This window comes from Podarcis pityusensis, assembly GCF_964106645.2.
Source record: "Podarcis pityusensis genome assembly, chromosome: 16".
In the NCBI taxonomy this organism is placed as follows: domain Eukaryota; kingdom Metazoa; phylum Chordata; class Lepidosauria; order Squamata; family Lacertidae; genus Podarcis; species Podarcis pityusensis.
The window spans coordinates 27,181,423-27,205,191 of NC_138041.1; the positions used below are offsets into that span (position 1 = coordinate 27,181,423).

The following is a 23,769-nucleotide window of genomic DNA, read 5'->3' on the forward strand; positions in this document are numbered from 1 at the left end:
CAAAAGATGTAAACACAAACAAACAGCCACAAGTTTCAGGTACAGGCAACTTACATTGAAGAAATTGGTCTTGTTCCTCTCGCAGAAGAGACCCTGTGCTGGCATGTGCTTCAGCTGCTGCCATGGGAGACTGCTGCCTAGCAACACATCGCGAGCCCACTGAAGATTCTATATAGGACAGCGCAGGGGAAGCAGGAGTTGGAGGGAGAGAGGTGGAGGGGATGTTTGGTTATTGCAGATGAAGCCTCCTCTTTCCTCCCTTCCTTTCCTCTCCCACTGCTCAACCAGCACATCTGCCACAGCCTCCCCCTGCCCCTTAGGCCCCCAGGCCTGCCTTCCTCCCCTCCTCACAGTTAAGAATGTTTGTGAACATCCCAAGACAACACAGCAGCTCCCTCAATGGCACCAGAGGGGAGGGTGCTCCGTGCAACAACTGGTGTTTAGTCTCACATTTGGTTCAATGAGGTGATGGAGAGCATGTATATAGCCATGCAGAGAAGCCCCTCCCCAGCCTCAGGAGAGAAGGGTTGGGGGCCTCCTCGTCCAGCGAAGGACCAGCCTCATTTTTCCAGAGACCAAGCACCCAGTCCCCGGACCACTGCCTGGGAACAAGCAGGGGATACACCCAGTGCCCCTCCATACTGAACAACCACAAAATTTGCCTCCCCGCTCCCCGATAATGCCAGGCTTTTGTAGTACAGTTGAAATACATATTTTCAAATTGCCAGCACCCCCCATAACTCCAATTTCTCAACAGCCCTCCCCACCCTGGTGCCCTCCAATGTTCTGGACCCACTCCTGCCAGCCCCACCATTGTATCCTGTGCTGGCTGGGGCTGATGGGAGCTGTCTGGAAGCCCTCTGGAGGGCTCTAGGTGGGGGAAGGAAGCCCTGATCGGTTGCTCACCTCAACTGAGCATTCTTATTGCTCCTGTTAATTTGAATGCCTCCACATCAAAGTGCATGAACACCGAGAGTACAAGAAGACTCCCAAGGCGAGCTTGGAAGCCTTAAAAGCAAACAGAAAGTCAGGCAATTTTGGGGAATTGTGTGCATACAAAACATCAGCTGAGCTGTGCACCTGGAATCCAAGCACAGAGCACAGTGCAGGATTCAGCTGCCTGGTAGCTTTCCCTCTTCCCTGAGCCTGCTTCTTTGTAAACCAAGCGCTTATTGGCTCCCGAGACACAGGCCTGCTTGTACGAGAGGGGCTGATGCCTGGCAAAATCTCAGAAGCTGGGGAGGGGGCATGAGATGTTTCATAACTAGGAATGGGGCTTTCAGTGCCTAACAGCTCCTCCCTCCTCACCCTACCACCACCAGCCAAAGCAGAAGCAGTAAGTGAGACAAAGGCGAAGTTCCTACAATTTCCCACAGGTTGCAGGGTTTAGCTGTTCTGAACACACAAATGGGACGTCGTTGTACAGTGGTGCCCCGCAAGACGAATGCCTCACAAGACGAAAAACTCGCTAGACGAAAGGGTTTTGCGTTTTTTGAGTCGTTCCACAAGACGAATTTCCCTATGGGCTTGCTTCGCAAGACAAAACGTCTTGCGAGTTCTTGCGAGTTTGTTTCCTTTTTCTTAAAGCCGCTAAGCCGTTAATAGCTGCTAATAGCTGCTAAGCCGCTAATAGCCGTGCTTCGCAAGACGAAAAAACTGCAAGACGAAGAGACTCACGGAACGGATTAATTTCGTCTTGCGAGGCACCACTGTACAGAATTATTTATTTATTTAGGTGCAGAACTGCCAGGAGGTAAGAGGCAGCAAACGGCTGCAGTGGGTATCCCTCCTCATCTTACCGGCCATATCACAGCCAATACAATGGCCAGCACAGCTATACTAGAAGTGCACGCTCAGCAGGCAGTCACTACAGGGACTGTGCTAACATTGCCCTGTCATATGGACACTGCAAAGTCAGCTTCTCCCTGTGGAGGTTGAAGGTGGGGAGCAAAGGAGCAACTCCTGCTCATTCCAGGTTCTAACTCACAGGATGATGCAGGGGCAGCTGGTTCTTGCTTTCAGGTAAGGCCAAACTGGAGCGTTGCTGCTGTGGCAAAGAGCAGAGGGGATTTTGATTTCGTCCCAGAAGATCTTGAGAGCTCCTGGTTGCTGGTGTTGCTCCTCCCAGTCCCAGAGCAGAGGCTTTCCCCGCCACAAGGCATTGCTGCTACTGCTGCTTAGGGAATGCCACGTGTCCACCACCCACAGGGGCTCTAGGCCTGGACAGTGAGAAGAGCAATGTCACGTGAGAGGGGCAGCGCTCAGCCCTACTCTCCCACCACCACCGCTTACCTTATGGGTTGTGCTGTAGGCATAGAGGTAGGCCAGCCTGTAGAGACTCTTGTAGTGCTGAGGGAAGCGGCTGAGGCAGAGGCGGAAGGAGGTGATGCAGTGCTCCGTCAGGAACTTGCGCTGCTCCTCCAGGTCCACGGGGAGGCTCTGGGGAAACTGCTCCCCACTGGGCACAGCCCGCCGCTTGGTGTCCCACTGGGAAAGCGAGGGGGCAGGGGCTTTGGGGGGGACCCCGGGGGGCGGGGCCTGATGGTCCAGCTTCTGCTCAGCCACGTGGCAGGACTCTGAGCTCTCCAAGGGCTGCTCCTCCGGCTTCCCTGGAGTTGTCAAAACAGATAGGGCAGCATCAGCATCTGCTTCGGACCCAGCTGACACAGAAGCCACCATCATTCTTCCTCCGTCGAAGGATGTTACAAACAGTTAAAAAAACCCCACAAATTTGAAGATAAGGAAAACCCCATGTGCGCAAAGACGTGAAATGCACGGCCAGGAGAAGACGTTCCCTTGGCTTGTTCTTGCTTCCGTCAGAGTAGCTCAGGAGAGGAAGGAGGTGCTCAGGACCCGTCGGGAACAGCCTCGTCCCTCTCTCCTAGGAGGAATCTGCTGACCCCCCCTGCCCTCAGTCCGCTATTCACTACTCCTTTCTCTCTGGCAGCAACAACCACTTGCTGCTGCAGGAAGAAAAGTGTGCACTTGCTCCAGCTGCTCCAGCTGTGCTAAGCAATGTGCGCGCTCTCTCTCTCTCTCTCTCACACACACACACAGATCTTCACACACCAGGAATGACCTACCCCTTTCCTCTGCAGGTCCTGGGGCCTCTTTGCCAGCAGCAGTGGCGACAGCTTCCGAAGGGGACACAAAAGGCCTCCTCTCTGGAAAAGGCTTCTTCGCACTGTCTTGAGAGTTGGCAACCTCAGTGAACATGTCTTGAGTGGAGTTGGAATCAGAGAGCACCACCGCCGTGCTATCCTGACTCCGGTCTGCAGGAGGGAAAGGAGGGCAAGCATGAGGGGGCTCCTAGGGCCGTCTCTCCACACAAACTTCCACCCACCTTGTACATCAAGGACTCGGTGCCTCCTCCTCTCCTCCTCCTGCTCTTGGCCTTATCAAGGCTGTGCCTGCAATCCTCACTGCCCTTCCTCCATTTCCAGCCAAGGCAGCCCATTCACCTTTCCTACCCTTAGCCTCACCTTGCTGTTTCTGCATATTCCATCTAGGAGAATTCAGCAGTTTCCACATAAAGCATCCCCCCTTCAGGAGCAATGCTCCCTTTGAGACACAGCGCTGGGAAGCTTTTTTCTCTGGAAGCAAATGGATGGCATAATCCAAAATCTGGTCTGGTTCCACCAGGACTCATTCGCCAGGGGCAGATTTTGAATGCCAATATTTCCAAATGCTGTGACAGTTGCAAGGTTACAGTCGGAAAAGATCCAAAGCGGACTTTTCTGTGTAACGCTGCTGCTGCTAGATCCTTGACACAGGAACACTGCAGCAACCCACCTGGACCTGACCAATGAATGAACAGAGACCAGGAACAGGTGCTGCAGGAGGCATTTCTAATCAAGATTCCTGATTTCACCCAAAACCAGAGCTTTCCAAACTGTGTGTCACGACACATTAGTATGTTGGCTGTCGCACGAACCTCCCCACACTCCTTCCGTGGCTGGAAAGGGGCAAAATTAACCTCCTGTTTGCTAGTAAAACTGAATTACTGTGTCGTGAAATGATGCATGTCTAAAAAGTGTGCCACCAACATGACAAGTTTGGAAAGCTCTGCCCCAAACCCTTTTACAAATGCAATTGGACCTTAATGTTGTCTTAGGATGTTCACAAAAGTGTGTGGGAGGGGTGTGTGTGTGTATGTTTGTTTCTCTATTTACTCTTCTGCCAAGTAATAATTTCAAAAACTTCTATTGTAGGGTAGCCAATTGGAAACTTTTGCCACTTCTGATGATGTACAGAAGCTTTAATATGTGAGGAAGGGCTAACCTGTCACACAAGACCAGTGAAATCCAAGCATTTTGTGCCCTCCTGAGACATGCAGCAAAAATCCTTGTGTGGCTGGAAGCCAGTTTGGAAAAGAAGATGCCTTAGAAGTGGGCAGATGGTGGCCAGTGCAGCTTCTAATAACCCACCCACCTGCAGGAGTCTGCCAAGAACAGAGATGCCCCTTTCAAACTTGATGGGAAGGGGGAGGGAAAAGACCAGTTTTTTTATTAGGCTGAGTGCAAAGACATGAAGAAAAATGCAGGTGCAGCAAACTTGCAGAAGTTACATAATTAGAAGCAACTGCAAGACAAGGCAATGGAAGAATTGTCTGCCTAAACAGGAGAGCTGTATTATCAAGATGGTGAAATTTCACAGATAAAAAAACGAAAACCACTACAGGTGAAGGAATGCCAAGATCCTGCAGAAGCTGCAGAGCTGCAAATTAAGATCTGGAGTTCCCAGAACAGTTCCCAAACAGAGTGTCAGAGACAAGGAAAAGCTCTCAAAGGCAATTACAAGCTTCCTCTGCTAGTGAATCTTCCTGTGGATATACCACTAAGGGTGGTCACTCGGAAGGTGGCTTCACCTACTAGAAGTTAAGATTCAAGAACTGAAATCCAGTCAGCAGGAAACAACCAGCCCTCTGTCCAACATCTGGTCCCTTTCTTTATGTCATCTTTGAGCAAGTGCTCCACCAAAGTGTCAGTAGCCGAGTAGGAGCCACAGAGGCACAAAAGAAAGCTTCACCTGCAACTGATCAATAGCACCAAGAGGGGGTGGGAAGGACAACTTTAATGCAGGCCCCAAACACCAAAAGACTAAAGCCGATGTGCAGCCTAAGAGTAGAGCTGCCTCCATCCTGCAGAGACCAGCTTTGTGCTGCATGTTAAGAGGCAGTGCCTGTTCAGCAGAGCCAGCAGGTCTGTGAAAGACACCAATGAGGATTCATGGAATTGTAGAGTTCGAAGGAACCCCAGGGGTCATCTAGTCTAACCCCATTCTTCTTCTTCTTCTTCTGGCACTTCATTCTCACCATGGGTGCTGTAGAAGAATCTGGGTGGTGTCTAGGATGTTGCAGAAAAGGCATTACACATCTAGGAACAAAATATTCAAGAGGCTTTGGAGAGATTCGGCAATAGCACTGCCATCCTACATATCAAACCACACCAGACCACCATGTCGGAAAGTCTTCGGAGAGAACCATCCCCTACCTCCCTACCTGACAATTTGGGAGAAGAGCTCTCAGATCATACCGCACAAGCCAGGACGTCTGTGAGCAGAATATGCAACACAGAAGAACTTGGCTCAATTGATTCAGAATGGCATCGCTTGTTTTAAAAACAAGAAAAGCAGAAGTGTTGCCACAGGCAGACGATGCTCTTCATTTTCACCAGCCACTATATCTGGGGAAATGTCCAGATGGAGACTCGCAAAAACCAAGAAATGTGGGCTAGAAGGCCTGGTGTGTGGATCAGGCCTGATGTGTGTTCTCATGTCTGAATCCCATTCCAGCTGCAGGTTACAAAGTCATCTCAAAGGCAAGTGTATCACTCTGAGATTATGGTGTACATCAGGATGCTGCAGTGGACATACTGCCAACAAGACGACCTACATGAAGACCACCCACCTCAGAATACCTCTCACACGGTCACATGACATAAGGATGTCACGGGAATGTCATAGGGATCAGTGCGCATTTCAAGCATTATTAGCAGTATCTGCAATTTTTCAACTGTATTCTAATTATGTATTTTAGTATTGTTTAGCATTATCCTGCCCCCCTTTTCTGGTTATACTTAAGATTATAAATTCTGCAATTAATTTTTGGAAATTTGGAAACAAACTAACAAACAAAAGCATATAGACAGTGTGCGTAAGGCTTATACAGAATTTAAAACAAAGGATCATAGTGGCTTTTATTTGTGCTATTTGAAAGTCAAGGACCCAACCATGGGAACCAGCATTTTCAGAATCCGTGCATACCAAATTTATGTTTGGCTAGTTAAAACCCGCCCCCCTGCCCAGCCACTAATGAGCCTTTGCACATCTTCTAAGAGCCCTTTCCCAGAAGTACAAGGACTAGGCTATGAGTGTTAATGAAAGACACAACATTTGCAAAAAGCAGGGTTTGGCATGGTCAGAGAGTAGGGGATGATGGGAGTTGTAATCACCCTCATCCAGGAGGGGACACAGGCTGCCCATCCCTGGCGCAAAGAACAGAACGGGATGGAGGCAGAGCATGTGTTAAGGGGGGGGGGGAATCCAAGGGTTGCAACTCATCTCGAGGAAGCTTTTCCAGAAACTGGATCTCTACATTACCACAGTGAACAGATTCCTCATCCCCCAAAGCGGTTAAGCTGCAGTTCTGGCCTATTGTTCAAGCAAGCCGTGATGGATAAAAAAGCAGGGAGAGAATATCTATGAACAGAGTTTTTAAAAGGGTTAAGGCAGCACGGGCAATATTGGTTACAAAGGCACAACAAACACACAAAAGACAGCACGGAAAAAACGACGACGACAACAAGAAAAGCGACATTTAGTTGTACAAAGAGCACCAAATGACAAGAATGGATGCTTTCTGCTCTACTGAATGGATGAATGACACGGGCCTCCCCATGCATTTACTGCAGAACAAGTTAGAACACTCTGCTACACAGCAAACACGCTTAAGACAAATGTGACACCAAAACTAGACGAATCTTGGAAAGGAAATCTGTCAAGTCTCTTGCCTGGGACAACTGGTTTTCATTTTAATAACTTCCCATTTCTATTTGCAACTTCTGGACTGGACTTGGCAGTTCTTGGCTACTTAACCGTTACTAACGTTCCTCATTCAACCAGCTGTACCTTACTCTACCTCAGTCACTGAGAATCCCAGGATATGGCAAAATCAAGCTCTTTTTGTCAAAAGGATTCCGGTTATGAGTCCCTAAACCACACAGAGGCTGGGCTTATATGGCAGCCCCAACGCCGCTGGAAGCCAACTCTTGTGGACATGCTCACAGGGAGCAAGTAAAATGAGCCGTAATTGCTGTTTACGTTTTATTCAGAAGTAATGAGCTCTATGCTGGAAAGACTGAAAAATCGACAACAGCCGAGCCTCTCTAGGGAGGGGATGCCAGAGTTGAGGCTCCATGCCATGTATAATACAGTATGTCAACCCTACAAAGATTACTGCAGCCAGCCTATCTCTGCCCAAGAACGGCACCCATTAGCAAGCCAGCTTGTAAAAGGTACTCTGTGCCCCCAAGAGACAATGAGGGATCAATGAGCTTCCACCCGCAAGCTGTGGACTTCCTCTTTCAGAAGAAGGCCACCTCCATCCAGAACAGATTTCGCATCTGTTTCCCAGGCCTGACAGTCACCTCTACACACACTGCCTCTGTCTTGTCAGGATCCAGCACTCTGTTTATTGGCCCTCATCCAGCCCGTTATCAAATCCAGACAGTGATTCAGCAGGTGTGCTTGCAATTGGTCATGGGTGGGACCATTAAACTGCACTCCAGAGTTTTTTTGTGGGTTGATTCAGTTAACAAAAATCACAAAACAAATGAAAAGATAATACACCGTTAACTTAAAAAAGCAGCATAAAAACATTTCAGAATGGCAATAAAAAGACTGAAAGGACCAGCAACAATTATAAATTAAACAGGATGCCGGTATGCTTTAGTTATCAAGCTCTCTTGTGACTTAAGAGGCAGTACGTTTCAAGCTCTCTTGCGACTTATGAGGCAGTACGTTTCCAAGCACAATTCAAAGTGTTGGTGTTGACCTTTAAAGCCCTAAATGGCCTTGGCCCAGTATACCTGAAGGAGCGTCTCCACCCCCATCGTTCTGCTCGGACACTGAGATCCAGCGCCGAGGGCCTTCTGGCAGTTCCCTCACTGTGCGAAGCCAAGTTACAGGGAACCAGGCAGAGGGCCTTCTTGGTAGTGGCTCCCGCCCTGTGGAATGCCCTTCCATCAGATGTCAAGGAGATAAACAACGATCTGACTTTTAGAAGACATCTGAAGGCAGCCCTGATGTTTTAATGTATTTTTAATCTCTGTTGGAAGCTGCCCAGAGTGGCTGGGGAAACCCAGCCAGATGGGTGGAGTACAAATAATAAATTATTATAATTTTGTTTGCTGATGGGCTTCACTTGGGGCATCTGATCGGCCACTGTGAGAACAGAAGGTTGGACTAGACCGGTGCTTGATCCAGCAGGACTCCCATGTTCTTAAGAAAGAAGACAGGTGTTCGGCAAGACAGAGAAACTGAATTTATTTGGGGGGCTGGGGTAAGAAACCCAGAATAGTTATGACCATGTTGTGAAATCTCTGGGCGCAGCAGGTGTCCCAAAATCTTCAGAGTTTTATGATGCATGCAGCATAACCAACACAAAGGAATATGAGCAGAGTGGGAGTTTTCTGTCTATATGTCCGGTATAATAGAGAAGATATCGAAAGAGCAAGTCAAAAACTGTGTCTCAAAGCTGAACGTAGCATATGGGCAAAGGAAGAATGAGGCCAAACACAATCCAAGGTCTTTCTCCTCCTATTTCCTGTTGTTGTTACTAGAAATTAATTAATTAAGAAGAAATATTGGGGGATATATTTGACTGGAACATAAATGGCCTATATGCAACAAGTCAGTTTCTTATTATAACTTTTTGGAAGAAACAAAATGTATCCAGGTATTCCTAGAAGGGATTAATATTTTCAAATCAGACACTCTTTAAATGTGTTTGGAAATCCAGGCTACCAAATTGGAAGTAGGTGGTGGGTAAAAGGGCCACTTAGTTACACTCATTAAGCCTTTTCTGTATCCTGCTATCAAGAATTGCAGCCATTTCAAAAGAAGTGGTATTACAATTTATGTTAGCGGTATTGCTAAGATATAAAGTATGGCTTTGGCTGCAGGAGAATGAGAATCTTATGAATTTGCAAAAACATTGCATCGGTAATGTCATATGTGATCCCCACATAAATATTGTTTTATAAGCTGACTTGGAATAACTGTTGGCATTGTGGATAAACATGTGCCGATTATATTCATATTTTAAAACTGCCCCCTCAAAATAATTAATTGGCAATTGATATTATACTATGTTAAGCAGCTAGAAGAAATTATTACTAATTGCTATTATATCTCACCTGCCCTCCAAGAAAGTCAAGATGGAGTACATGGTTCTCCTCCTTTCCCATTTTATCCTCTCAACAACCCTGTTAGGTTGAGGGACTGTGGCAGGCCCAGGGTAACCAACCATTGGGCTTCAGAAACAGCAATAGCTCACTTCTGGGGAAATGTTTACAGCACCATCGACTTGGCTTCGTAGGATATTGAATGTTGCTATAATGAGAACACGAACATATGCTTATCCATGCATGGGAGAAGCCAATATAGGAAGATCAGTTTACTGAGTAATGGATTTTATGGATTTTGGTTTTTGGAAAGAATAAGTTAGTGATGATACCTGCCCTTAGTCATTGTTTGGGAACACTTTTTCCTTTCTCTGTGCTTGGGATATCCAGTTTCTGATATACAGTTGTACCTCGGAAGTTGAACAGAATCCATTCCAGAAGTCTGTTCAGCTTCTGAAACATTCAGAAACCAAGGCATGACTTCCGATTGGTTTCCGATTGCGCAGGTGCACCAGAAACAACAGTGGAAGCCGCACCGGATGTTCGGCTTCCCCCCAAAATGTTCGAAAACCGGAACACTCACTTCTGGTTTTCGATGGTTCGGAAGCCAGAACATTCCGACTCCCAAGGTGTTGAGGAACCGAGGTACGACTGTATACTGAATACTTTTGACTGCTATTTATAGATTTATGTACATAGATATATGTAGGGTGTAAGGGGTTTATAGTTAACTGCGTCCTCTCAGAGATTTGCTTAGTCTCAAAGTCTGGTTTACTGGACTGCTTTAGTCTCTCTCTCTCTCTCTCTCTCTCTCTCTCATACACACACACACACACACACACACACACACACCCCATTTCCACTCTTGGGTCTTTGCCAAGATTCCTTCTGGCTCCTGAATTACCTTGAGAAGCTCTCCTGAGAACAAAGCATGGCTGGAGTGGAAGTCCTGGCTCCGGATACCCACATTATAAACTGCCATTACTCCTGGGAAGAGCCACGTGTGGCCTTTGTGGCACATCCAGTGGAGTCTGCTTATTTTATTTTGATTTAACCAACATGAGAGATACCAAAAACCAAACCAGCCCAGCACACCTAAAGAGACAGCTTCAAATTCAGTGCTGGCTTTCCTTCCCAAGCAGCTTTGTGGGATGGCTGTGAGCCCAGAAGCAAAGCATTTCCAAAGCACCATTTCAAAATAGACATGCTTTTGGGGTTTTTTTGGACAGAAATGCAAACATCCAACTTTTGTTGAGATGTCAGCATACCCCTCCCGAAGCCCGAAAGGGAATAATGCCAATATGATGAACCCAATTCCCAGGCGATGCAGAGCAGGCAATTCTATATTAAGCTGCTGCTTCTCTGCCTGGGACGTGGGCTGCCAGGTCTGAGCCAAATCATTTTCAGCTCCTCTGTGCCAACGACGTTGTAAGATGCGACCAGCTGTGCAAGGCTTGGTTGTTCCTTTTGGAAAAATCCTATTGTTCCCTGGCTTTGGCCAAAAGGCATTCACACTTGGCACCTTCCACTGCAGTGGCAGCAGTAATTAGATACCTGGACAGAAGCAGCAACCCCAGGAACCAGGGCCAGCTAAGGGGAAGGAGGTGAGGAGGAGGCGGCTCTTCAAACTGTCCTTTGGGTTTTGTCAAAGGCAGGCAACTCATGCTCCCAAATCGTTCAGAAATACATTTGACTTTCAACATGCACAACCTACAGAACCCGTGAATCTGCCTTATGAAGCCAGGTCAAGTGATTTGTTCTTGTATCCTGACATTCTCCCCTCCAACTAGAAGCAGGGCAGTGGGGCTGCTGTTCCCATCACCTGCCACTACCCAGTCCTGCTGCCAGGGCCTAAAATCTTCTGAATACAACAAAGCAGGTCTCCCTAGTCCTATCCATGGGGGATTTGTGCTCATGGAAACAGACAGAATTCAACCAAACCATGCCAATTAAGGCACGAAATAATCTACAGGCCTTAACCCTCCAGCCCAAATTTGTTTCGGAATGCAGATATACTGCTAAAAGGAAACAAAAATTAGCACAAAAGCAATACTAAAAGGGGTAGGGCTAGTATTACTGTGACACACTCAACACAAATGTTCTCTACCCCAGTCTGAGATTGACAGCATTTTGCCATTAAGACTACTGGGTTATAATGTGCATCAGCAATGGAGATGAGCCAGCCAGTTTAGAAACTTCGGAGGAGGGGGAAAGGAGGGGAGAAGATGTAATAATAAGAGGAGGAGGAAAAGTTGTCAGCTGAAGCCTCTCCACTTCATACTGCGAACATGACACTCGCACGGTTGCCACCTGCCTCCCATTGCCCAAATGGCAGAGGTCTGGATTTCAGAACTGCACCCAGGACAATTTGCCTACGCATCCCACAGCATTCAACCGAGCCTCGAAATACCCTTGAATACAGATCATCCAACTGTCTTGCCCATTTAGGTTGGATGGGAGGTGGCGACCTTTATGAGGTTAATAATGAGTTGCAATATTGCCCGTGTTACCGCAGCCCCATCGCCCTCCTTGAAGCAAGCAAATCTGCCGAAATGAGCCCCCCCACCCTGATTACAGCACCTCTCTGTGCCGGCAGTATTGAGAACAGGGACTGTACCATCCGGTGTTGCCTGCTGACGGTTTTTTTTACATTTGACGTAATCGTGGTCAACTGGAGTAGCTGTGTAGGGTGGGGAAGTCAGACCTGGACCGGATGAGGAGGGGAGGGAAGTCCCTGGGCCCGGCACAGTCCCGGCAGAGGAGTGGGAGTCGTCATCCACCAGGCAGAGCTTTTCTCTGGAGGAGAAAGAAGGGAGGGAGGCTGTACTGACACACGGTAGCACCTATTACAGGGGGTGAGGGCTACCACTCAAATCCCTCTAAGGAGGTCTGTTGTCAGTGTCTGGCAGTTGCACTTTGGCTCTGCCTGGAGAGCCTCCCTGGCCCAACCAGCCATGGCAGGCAGCAGCTGCAATTGCCCCACCTGCTTGTGATACATGCGTTCACTTTAAGCTGTTTTGGCGCTGGCAATGGAGCCTCCCATTTAACCGAAGCTCTCCCATTGACCCTGAGAAAGTCAGCACTCACTTTTCAGTTATTTTGGGGGTGTTCTTTTCATCCCCCCTGGCGAAAGGCCCCTCGGCAGCTTCCTTCATAAATGTGACCAGCATCTCAGCATCCACCCCAGAGTTGGGCTTCCCCACAAGCTTCAGAATGGAGGCATGAAGCCGAAAATAGACCTAAGGGGAAGAAACAAAGGCAGGGCAACAACAGCCTAACATATTATAAATGTATCCCAAAAAACCTAGCTGGCCATTTACCACTTTATTATCCATAGCAAATAATTACATGTAAAGACGCCTGCTTGCTATTGGCAGTGTAAGAGAAAGAGGGTTGCTTTCTGCAGGATTGGGAGAAAGAAGCTGCTTTCCTGGAAAAGATGACAACTGGGGAGAAAAGCTCTCACCACCCGTCGGAAAAGGGGCAGTTCTTGGAAGCTGCCACAAGTGATGGAGCAATAAAGGAGGGAAGAAAGAGCAATGGCTTGACCTTTGGACTGTATTTTTGAAAAACACTTTAAAGCTGCAGTTCTAAGACTTGGCCGGTGGTGGGTGGGGATCACTGCCCAGCTCTCAATAGAAATCAGCCATATGAAACCACATCAGCGCTTGAGCTGGCGCAATTTCCTCCCTGGTTTAGGGGCATGTCAGGGGGCCGGAAAGGCTACAGATCCTTTGTATTCCTTCCATCCAACCCCACCCCCGCCCCCCAAAACCCCCACCCCAAGCAAGTTGCCTTCCAGCCCTGGCAAAGTCAGGAGGGCAAAGGCTGCAGATGCTTTAATGGTGACTCCCACACTAGCTCTCCCTCTCTGAGCTCCTTACCCGCCCTTCCTAGAGGGGGATCAGATGCAAAGGGAAGTAGTGGCTGCTATAGAGAACTCCTGCCTAGAACGTGCCAGTGGACCTTTCCCTCAAGAGCTCCGAGGGTTTTGTTCTGCTTCAAGGCCACGCCTGGCCGGCTGGCTTCATTGCTTTTACCTCCAGGGCCTCCATTGCAAGCTCCGGCGGGTTATGATAGTGGATCTTCTTGGGGTACCTGGCCGCTTCCTCGTGCAGGAAATGCCCTGCCTGCTTGTAGTGACGGAGGTAGACCACAGGCGGCTGCTTCTGCTTCTCGGCAATCTTCCCCAGCATGTAGTGGATCAGCCACTCCTCCTCGTCTCCATCGCCCTCACAGTGAGACGCTGAAATGAAGCAGTGCTTGGCCGTCTCCAGCATGCCGTCGCGCCGCTCTGCCATCTGAAACATGGGGAGGGAGTTTCAAGCCTTGCAGCAGCAGCAAGAGCTGCTGGGGGTGGTTGCATTTTTGGGTCTGGTGAGCCCCCGCTTCCCGACCCCGGCCAGGGCATGCAAGCTCCAGCTCAGCCCTCACCTGCTGCACGACCTCAGCTGGCAGCTCCGACTTCCACTGCTTCAGCTGCCTGGAGGCGAAGGAGTGCAAGGCATAGGACATGGTGCCGTACTCTATCCACAGGGAGAGGTTGGAGCCGTCAATCTCCAGGGCTCGCTTGAAGCAGCTCAGAACAGGGGTTGCGTGCTTCCAGATGAGGCCGTCGCTCTTCAGCTCGTTGGAGTTCAGCTTGTCTTGGATGCGGCTGGCTCGAGCCAGCGCCATGCCAGCCCAAGAGTCAAACCTGGGAGAAGAACAGCACACAACAACCCCCCGCACGTTGAAAAGTTCAGTCCTGATCTCTCCACCATCTCACTTTGTTATATCACAACAGCCTTTTTGTGTTTCTTCTAAAGGTGTTTATTATACCCCATCGTCAGTCACCTTTGCAGCCCTGAACAGTTTGTGATCAGGGTATTTAAAAAAGACCACCTCCCTCCACTGGCTCTTGCGTTCCCTCCATGGCTACTGCTGGGAGCTTTTCAGCTCAGGTGCTCAGATTTTAGAAAGCTTATCTGGACACGCACACAAGTTAGCACTTCCATGACAGTCATTATCCTGTGGCAGGGATTCAATCACATACCAGTAAATTTAGGTTTGTGCAATTAAAAAGGGTTCATGTGTTCTGGCACAACAACACACACCGGGGGGACTGGTTGTGCGTGCCTCTTCAAGGCAGCAGATGCCAACACAACCACAATGTGCCAATACTCAGGGCACAGGGAAAATGCAAGCAGCCCAAATTCAAGGGGCCCTTACATGACACACACACCACCCAGGAACCAACGACGGAATGACCAGGCATCTCATCTGGTGTCAGGGGTTCACTAAACTGACCTGTTAGGGCAGATGCAGATGTCATGCATGTAGAACTTGATGGCCTTAGACTGTTCCTTGTTCTTGAAGTGGTAATCTGCGAGGAGGTAGTACAGCTCTGTCACCACCGGAGGAGAGTAGTCGGCACCCTCAGGGAGAGCCGGAACCTGGCAAGGAAGGGGAGAATAAGGATGCCTGGGCTTGTCATGGGCAGAAGCTGCCAACCCCTGAAAGTGCCTGTGGGAGGAGACTCCTCACAGCCTTGGGGCTCAGTGGAAGGAAAAAAGCTGTTGAGAAAACTGCAATTGGCTTAGCAGGGAATGCCATCCTCAGGCCTCACATTATTCTAATACAGGTGTGGGAAATTTGTGACTTTCCACATGTAATTGGACTCCAGCTCCCATCAGCTTTAGCAACCAGCATGGCTCAGGGATGACGGGAGTTCATAGAAACATAGAATTGTAGAGCGAAAGGTCATCAAGTCCAACCTCCTGCAATGCAGGAATCTCAGTTGTAGTGTAACAGCTTCTAGAGAGCCAAAACAGGTTCTAAAGGAAGCAATACATGAGAATAAGACTTCGAGAGAGCTTAAACAAAAGAACAGACATTACAAAAAGATGGAATTCAATTACTGGATGCCCACAAGGCAGTGAAGTCACTTCTCCATTACAAATAGCCTGTATCTGAATGCACCAGCAAACTAGGCTCATTGTTGACAAATGCATCCCCCACTCCTCCGAGAAGGAAGGCAGGAGCCCCAGCAGCAGCACCCCTCCCCCTTAATCACCCCCCAAATGATGCAAGAGGCTTGTACCTTGCTCAGAGTCCCTTCAATGTAGCTAGACACCTCCTCTATCCTCAGCATAGGCTTGTCTGTCCGCGGGACAATGGTGGCCATCTTCTTCAGAAGGTTGGCCAGGTCAGCAGACACTGTACTGGTTTTGTAGCTGTCAAATTCAGGAAGGGTCTTGGGCTTGAAATATTCAAACATGAACAAGGCGTCTTCCCACATCAGATCCACCTTGGAAAGAAGGCAAGAGATGCATCAGGCCTTGCCAGGAACAAGAGGAGCTAAGTCAGATTTCGAGTGTACATCTCAGTCCAGCTGCTTAGCAACACAGTAAGCTGCCTTATGCGGCTGAGTGGCAAAGGACATGTTGGTAGAGAATGAGGCTCTTAATCTCAGGGTCAAGGGTTCAAGCCCCAAGTTGGTCAAAAGGATTCCTGGACTAGATGACCTTTGTGGTTCCTTCCAGCTCCACAATTCTTTGAGTCAAGCCACTAGTTCATCGAAGCCAGGAATGCCTACACTGACTGGCAGCAGCTCCTCCAGGTTTTCCAGGCAGAGTTCTCTCCAAGCCCTGTCTGGAGATGCTGCTAGACTGAACCTGGGACCTTCTGTGTGCAATGCAGATGCTTTGCCACAGAGCTGCAAATGCCCTTCCCCACACCTGGGAGGAGGAGAAGGAAGACAAGGTCTACTCTGAGTCCAGCATTCCCCCATGCAGGTAACAAAGATGTCCTTGGGGAGTAGCCAAGGGCTGCTGCTTTCCATCTCCAGCTCGTGGGATTCCAATCTCTGGAAGCAGAGAGACCTGCCTGTCACTGAGCATCCTGCCTTTTCTCTCCAAAGGAGACCTGAGACAGTCTCACCTGCTGCGTGGAATGTTCTTCCAGGTACCGAGCCTTGCTCTTTTTGCTCGGGAAGCTATACAGGCAATAAAAGCATTGCTCCAGAGCCGTCTCCAGCTCTTCCTTATAGGGATGGGTGTCCTCGGAGGTAGAGGCCAAAAGCTCTTTTTGCAGCACCCGTACCTGGAATGACAAAATTCACTGAGGTCAAGGCTACCGCCTGGGCAGGGGACGGCTGAAGAAGCCTCGGAGGAAGCGTGCTGCTTGGTGGGTGAGAACACGAAGGAACATTCCTCTCTCCGCATGAGTCTGTGTTCCACAGATCTCTCAACGAGTGGGGAGAGGAAGAGGGTTAATCTGGGCTATTTCAAGGAGGGCTACTCACATAGAACTTAAGAAGGGCTCCGTCTGAGTTACAACACCATGATCTCCTCCCAAGGTATTCGTGAGCCGTGTTCAGAAGCATCAGGGAAGAGGGCAGCATAGGAGTGTCCAGATTCTGAGCTGCTGATGACAAAATGAATGTCAAGTAATTGCTGGACAAACAAAAAGCCACAGATCTGGTATGGGAGGTGCATGAGTCAAATGGGCAAGAAGCAGCTGGCCCAGCCATACCTGATGGCCCCTGGACTAGCCCCCAAATTAGTTCCTAGCCCAAAATTCCCTTATACAGGGAAAGACCCAGTTGTTTTATTATGTTCACAAAAAATGCTTGATGTCTGCTCAGAACAAGGAGGTCTCACAATAAACATTTTTCTCTGCAGGAACCTCCACCCCAAAAACTCAATTTTGTTAGGGTGGGGAGAGGAATATTTTGGTCTCTCCAAGTGGGAGGGGAGATTTGGGGATGGTGGTAGAAGCACTTGTTATGGCAGCAGTAACAGTTTCTACTTCCACACCACCACTACCCTTTACTAAACAGCTCAGGAGATGGTGGCTTTGGAAATGGCAACAGGAGTTCTGGCTGCCGTCACACTTCCTCTCCGCCCCCCAACCCTGGAGTGCCTCTGGAACGATGCTGGTGTGGACATGTGAACATCATTCCATGGGCTCTCTGAAGCATAACAACGGAGGCTGGAGTAATTCCACCTGTTTGTTAAAAAAGAAGGGGTAAGGGCCATCTGCCCCGGAAAATTTTTTGAAGGCCCCAGAATCACACCCCAAAGTAATCACTGGCTAGCCAGTTCCAGCAGCCCTTTCACTTGTTCCAGGCAACCTCCAGCCTGAGAAGGGAGAACCTGGAGAGCTCTTGCACACAGGCAATGTTTTGCTACAGAGAGCCACTTCTAACAATATGTTTGTCTTCCGTGTGCAAGAATCCAGTGACAAGACTGACAAGGAAGGCTACAAGGGACATTGCCATTGATCTGCATGCATTCTGGTGCTCTGTCTTTTTGCCTTGTTTTGGCAGGCACAGATTTCCTGAATGCCCAACTCAACCTCTCATGGAAGAACACAGCCGCTTCCCACGCACCGCAGAGGGCACAGTTGTTCCCCACCTTCCTCATTTTGGCTCTGCAGCTGCTGCTCCTCCTGTTGGCAGCAGAGGGAGCGGAAGGTGTCTTCTTCATGCTGAATGATCCTGTGAAGAATAATCCAGGGAAGCACCGAAGACACAGAAGGCTCTTTGGGCTCCTCCTGGACAGCCATGCTGCAGTCGATGATCTGGGGTGGAGGGGTTTCAAGGAACAGACGTGGGGCAAGTTAAACCCACAGAGGGGACAACATTCAGCTCTTCTAACAGGAACATACTAATGACAGGCATTCAAGTCATCATCCAAGTGGCCCCAGAATGACCAAGCTGGTTTCAGGCTCATAAAACAATAGGGGATGTTCTTCACTTACACAAACATGCCCCCCTCCAAATTCATCAGGGGCTGAATCTGGCTGCACAACAGAGCAGTAGGAAAACTGCTTAGCCATGTAGCAACACTAACCCACATTTCCAAATGGATACTGGCAGAGCCATGCGCTGAGCAAGACTAACCCTTCCCTGAGCCAACCCTCTCCTCCCAAGAGAAACTCATGGCAGCAGCCAGGGCAGAAAGGAATGGTCAACAGGGGCAGCCAAAGTGTGTGAGAGGGTGGAAGGCTCTTTAAACACACACACTGCCAAGGCTGCACAGAGCCTCCAGCTGCCACCCAAGTAAGGATGGAAGCTGGAGACTTGGGAAGAGGCTGAGGAGAGACAGAGAGAGAACGAAAGAGAGCCCCTCAAAGCAGAGGGTGGAGCTGAGCTCTAACCTAGGAGGGAACTAGTATTCGTGCTCTCCTTCCCCCTCTGCCACTACCCATTACGAAAAGTCTGGTTTTGTGTTTCTCCTTCTTGCTTCTCTTCTAGCGGACACTGTTGAGAGGACAGGAACTCCAACTGCTCTTACAGCCAAAGAAAGGGGTTTGGGGCTTAGCTTTTGCTCTGGATTATGCAGTACCTTCCTTTCCCCACTCCCGCTGGGAACCAGTTTAAGGGCCAAACCAAGGCCATGAGCTGCCACTGGGAGCTGGAAGACCTCCAGAGCTGCCCCCCTCCTAAGACCTGGCAGGCTCCCATTCCAATGCTCTGTACTCAGAGCCCCTGGGGAATGACCCTCCTCCCCTGGCTGCTTTTGATATATTAAAATGACGTTTCCCCCAGCAACCGCAGAACAGACCCTCATGTCACCAGTGGCTCAGAGAAAGGCTGCCAACAGGTCTCCTGCTCTCCAAGAGCAATGTGGGTCCTCAGGCAAAGAGCGGGATACCTGGACGAGGTTGCTGGTCAGTCGGACCAGGCTCTGCAAGGCTGGCGGCTCCTCCAGGCTGCTGCTGTCCGAGGAAAGGGAGCAGTCGATCCCAGCGAGCAGCTGCGTGACAGTGGCCACCCACTCCTCCTTGGCAGATGCCTCTGTCATGTTGATCATCTGCTGAAAGGCTTCGTTCAGGGCAACTTCCGAGCACTCAAAGCACTGCCGGTAGTCCTGCAGCTTGAGCAGGGAATCCTGAGGAGCATTGAAGAAGAAGAGACGCCTTGGAGGAAAATGTACAAGAGCATTTGCAAGACAGCTGCTGGGAACCTTTCCTAGATCTGCACATGGAAGGGCAGTGAGAGGCATGCCCATGTAGGCTCCCTATGGAGAGGGCACCGGTGCTTGTGGCAAAGAGCACTTGGGCCAGAAAGGCTGAAAGGTGCGGACAACAGGTTCCTGTACACCCTCCGTTTCTCTGCATTTGCGTGACGTGACCAGGATAAACACGAAGCACTGCATAAAAGCCATCAAGAAAACACCCCAAGGACTCCTCAAGAACCTACAAAGAGCCCTGCTGGATCAGGCCAATGGATCATCTAATCCAGCCATCTCTATCTAACAGTGGCCAACCAGCTACCCACAAGCAGGACTTGAGCACAAGGACACTCTCCCTCGCCTTCCCTAACCCCATGGTTTCCAACAACTTGGGTGTTCATTTCCTTAAAAACAGCTTCGAACAGCAGCACACCCAGAGCGCTTTCCCCTCCGCACAGCGAAAGGAACTAGCACCGTAATGCCAGAGTCAGCCCAGTGAACCTGCTGGTTGTTTTGCTGGCTGCTGTTTCCTGGCAGCCTCTGCTGCAACCATCAAGGCTGGCCATGCCGGTTTGGCCTTCCCTGCTGCCCTCAAGACAACCCCACCTGCAGCAGGAGCAGCTGAGCTGGCCTCTCCGGAATGGAGATGACAAATTCCAGGTGCTTTGTCCGGCCGTATCCGCTGAAACACAAGGTGGGCCGCAGCAGACGCACCACCGCTTTGTAGTCGCCAGCCTCGTATAAGCGCTGGATCTCCTCCAGGGACTGGCATCTCTCCAGGGACTTGAGGTTCTTCTCAATCTGCAAGAGTCACACACTGCATGTTGCAAGCGGCAATCCTCTCTCACATGTTCCACAAGCAACAGAATTAGCTGCTCTGAAGGCAGCAATGGACCAAGGTGACAGTAAGGCAGGAGCCCAACTGAAGGACACTGACTGCTTCATTTCAGTTTTCAAACCAGAACCACAAATCACAGGTAGTTTAGTCAAGCATTTATCCAGACTCAAACATACGAAGCTTTCTGAGACAAAGTTGAGCCAGTGGCCCACTTAGCTCAACAGTCTCCACTCTGACAGGCAGAGGGAGTTTCCTTGAAGGGCTGAACCCGGGACCTTCAACACACAAAGCGCACACACACTTTGGTAATGGGGTCATGGCTGCTTCCATGTTTGCATCCCCGGCATAACTGCTATGAGTTCATCCTCACAAGGAAGGCAAGTGCAGCCAGCCTCTTGCAGTGACCCAAATGTTCCCACATCCAGCTGGTGTTACCTCTTCCAACGAGACCACAGAGTCCACATGGAGATTTGGCAACCGGATCACCACGTTCTCGTCACCAGCTTTGGCCTGCACTGCAGCAGAGCTCTGGAGCATCTCTGTGCAGACGTCATAGTTCTCCAAGGCCTGCTCCATGTCCCCCTGGGAAAGCAAGCAGCATGCTCAACTGCAGCCTGCCAGCTAAGCTCCTTCCCCCAGCCAGCCCCTCCCAGGAACTCCATACCTCAAGCTGCTTTTTGCAAAGCCTTTTGCTCAAGGTTTTTTTTTAAAACTCACTCTGCCTTTGTACCCAGATTTCCACTATAGCCTCACAGAAGAGAAGCTGTGTGCCCAATGTCTAAAGATCTAAAGCCAGTAGTGCTTAATTAGGTAATCTGCTGCAAACACCACAGAAACTGTGCAGCACCAGGAGTCCCCCCCCCCAAAAACCCCGAAATACAAACCTGCAGGGCCAGGAAGCGAGCCTTCAGCCAATACACCCGAACCACGAACTCCAGCCAGCCCTCCTCAAAGAGGTCTCGCTGAGAAGAGGCAAAGGAGAGCTGGAGCAGATCCCCCAGGAAGTGGCTGCCAGGGAAATCCGGGCCAAACTTCCCGTTTACAGAGCTGCCTGCAGGGCCGTTCCTTGGAGACACTGAAACAGTTTATTTCACATTTCAGTACAAGGTTCTAGGCTGAGAGCTCAGTTTCTTCACAGCTCAAAGTCTAAACAACAGCATTGGGAGCAGAGAACCCCAAGATCTGCCGATTGAGGAAACATAACAGAGAAAAACTCGCTTCTCTTTTGCAAGGCATTGGGTTTGCTTATGAAGCAGTGAAACCCCAGAAGCTGCCCTGTCCTGCTCCAGGTCCATCTGACCCAAGTGGCTGGGGACTCTCCAGTCTCCTCCAACCTGACTTCAATGCCAAAAGGTCAACTTGGGAATGTCTATGTGCAAACCTCAAGATCGACTACCAGGCCCAGCTTCTAAGCTCAAGCACGTGTTTCCTGTGGGGGCTCGTATCTCACCGGAGGGAGTTTGCAGGGCCTTTCCTCGGAGGAAGCACTTGCTAACACCCAGTGCTCACTCACCCATTGAGCTCTTCCCTTTGGTCAGCAGCCACTGGTCAAGCTGCAGCTCCATGCAGGACAGACTCATCAGCATCATATCCTAGAGCAGAGACAAAAGTGGGGGGGTGGAGAGAGGAGGGTTAGGAAGGCATCAGGGGATTGGAGGGGGAATCATTTGCAATTTGCACCTCCAGCGGAAAAACCCTTCTTATGAGAAGAAGCAGTGTTGACTACAGTATTTGTGAAAGATCAGAAACAGCAGCTGAAAGACATTTTGCTGCAGAGAGAAGAAGCATCAGGAGGCGACTGGCCCCCTGGCTCGCTCTTCAAACCTTTATCACACGACACCTAAGGAAAGCTTGATCCTAATAATAAAGGGAGCAGAGGGCAGGCAGTGAGCATCTTGCCAGCTAAGTGTGTCCTGATGGGAAAAGTTTACTCCCAACTGTCAATCAAGATACAAACCTGGAGCCAGTGGAGATCCTAGGATACTTTTCCCATGGGAAAGGTGTGCAGATGGCCTAAGTATCAACCTCTGGGTAGGTCCCAACCAGTGAAAAGGGGTGCCAAGCACTATCCTCCTGCCCTCCAATCACTCAGTCATAGAACATTCTCTGATGCTACACCTCCAGTATTGTTGCACCTCCAGTTAAACACTATCTCGGGAACAAGGGCTGGGAAAAGCTCCCACTCGTGAACAGCAGATTTACACTGATTTTTCTCAAACTCTCCAATCCATCAGGCTGTGGCTTAGGAAGAAGTGGGAAGCAGGGCTGTGCCCAGCTTCCCCTCTCCCAGAATTATATCCATCCCAGCCAGTCACTGTAAGAACTACTATGTAGCTTTAAGAACTGATGCCTGGCTTTGTCTTCTTCCTCCTCCCTCTCCATTCCTTTTTCCTTTTGTGTTGTGTCTCTTAAGATTGCAAGTCTGCGAGGAGAGACTTTTTTTTTTTTGACAGTATGCAAGTCACCCTGAGAGCCTTTTCAGCTGAAGAGTAGGGTAAAAACAACAGCAAAGAAGCAGAGACATGCTCTGTGGATCGTAGCCCATGCCTGGCACCATGTCTCTGGCTACCAGACACAGCTCCTGCTATACAGGAACTAAGTCTCTCTCACACATGTACTCTTTAGAGGTGGTGCTTGGGTGGCAACAGAGCGAGGTCACCTCCAGAAGTATTTCCTTACCCTGATGTGCTCGTTGCGACAGTCCCTTAGCAGCGGATTGGGGAGGCTGCTGCTGTGCTTCCTCCAGCTGTTGTAGATGTTCAGCACAACCTCAGCCAAGCCCGGCGGCCATTTCACAAGGAACTTCAGGCTGATCACTTTCAGGTACCTCATCATCAACTCAAGGATGCCCCCGTTGTTCAAGTTAGCCAAGAGGAAGTTATGAACATCCTGCTTCTCTGGAAGAAAAATGTTAACACAATGTGCATGGAAAGAAGCAACCACTTCTCCCCTCCCCAGCATCCCTACATTCTGTGACATCAGAGCAGCTCACCCAATCCGACAAAGGCTTCACCACAAAATTATACTACAGCTTCCAAATATTGGATCAAATTAATGAATTCAAATGTAATCCTTTTTGGGGGGAGTCCCTCAGCTGAAACACAGAAGCCAGGGGAAGTCCCTACCATACTCCATGCATGTTGTTGAGTCACACGGCATCCTGTGGGTGCCCACATGCTGGAAATTTTCCTCCTTGGCCTCAGACTGGACCTCATAGCTGCTGAAAGGACCCTCGTCTTCTTCTGGGTCAGGTTTCCTCAGGCTAACAGGAAAAGCAAAACAAAGAGCAAAGCAAAGCATCAATACTCTGGACCTTGCCAGCCCCTCACAAGGCAGACATCAAAACACACTCCTGTTATGGCAACTTTGCAAGCAACATGCAATTCCCAGAAGCAAGATTTATTTTCGCAACACACCAATCAAAGTGGAGGGAAGCACCAGTTCCTTGTAACTGCTGACAATATTACAGGGATCACGAGAAGTTGTGTCCAGGAGAAGGCAGGCAGCCAACCCCAAATCAGCACAGTACTGCTCCAGCAGTCCATGCAAGAAGCCCACTGAGATGGTGGGCCTGAACCAAAGCTGT

The 23,769-nt window shown here is 49.6% G+C and overlaps 1 protein-coding gene across 4 annotated transcripts in view; it reads right to left on the minus strand.

Moving 5' to 3' along the window:
- The window catches only part of CABIN1 (calcineurin binding protein 1), a 57,029-nt gene that overhangs the window by 26,281 nt on the left and 6,979 nt on the right, over positions 1-23,769 (minus strand). For 2 of the 4 annotated variants that reach the window (XM_080985006.1, XM_080985007.1), the window contains exons 11-29: positions 23,309-23,445; positions 22,863-23,080; positions 21,697-21,775; positions 21,068-21,258; positions 20,619-20,765; positions 19,952-20,146; positions 19,046-19,282; positions 17,804-17,969; positions 16,690-16,811; positions 16,326-16,487; positions 15,487-15,693; positions 14,694-14,839; positions 13,839-14,100; positions 13,445-13,705; positions 12,492-12,643; positions 12,022-12,200; positions 3,084-3,272; positions 2,293-2,609; positions 55-168 (exon numbers count right to left, since the gene is read on the minus strand). In XM_080985006.1, coding sequence (XP_080841132.1) covers positions 55-168; positions 2,293-2,609; positions 3,084-3,272; positions 12,022-12,200; positions 12,492-12,643; positions 13,445-13,705; positions 13,839-14,100; positions 14,694-14,839; positions 15,487-15,693; positions 16,326-16,487; positions 16,690-16,811; positions 17,804-17,969; positions 19,046-19,282; positions 19,952-20,146; positions 20,619-20,765; positions 21,068-21,258; positions 21,697-21,775; positions 22,863-23,080; positions 23,309-23,445 — 3,481 coding nt within the window. The remainder of the gene's footprint in view (positions 1-54; positions 169-2,292; positions 2,610-3,083; positions 3,273-12,021; positions 12,201-12,491; positions 12,644-13,444; positions 13,706-13,838; positions 14,101-14,693; positions 14,840-15,486; positions 15,694-16,325; positions 16,488-16,689; positions 16,812-17,803; positions 17,970-19,045; positions 19,283-19,951; positions 20,147-20,618; positions 20,766-21,067; positions 21,259-21,696; positions 21,776-22,862; positions 23,081-23,308; positions 23,446-23,769) is intronic. The other 2 variants (XM_080985008.1, XM_080985009.1) reach the window with 2 other exon arrangements.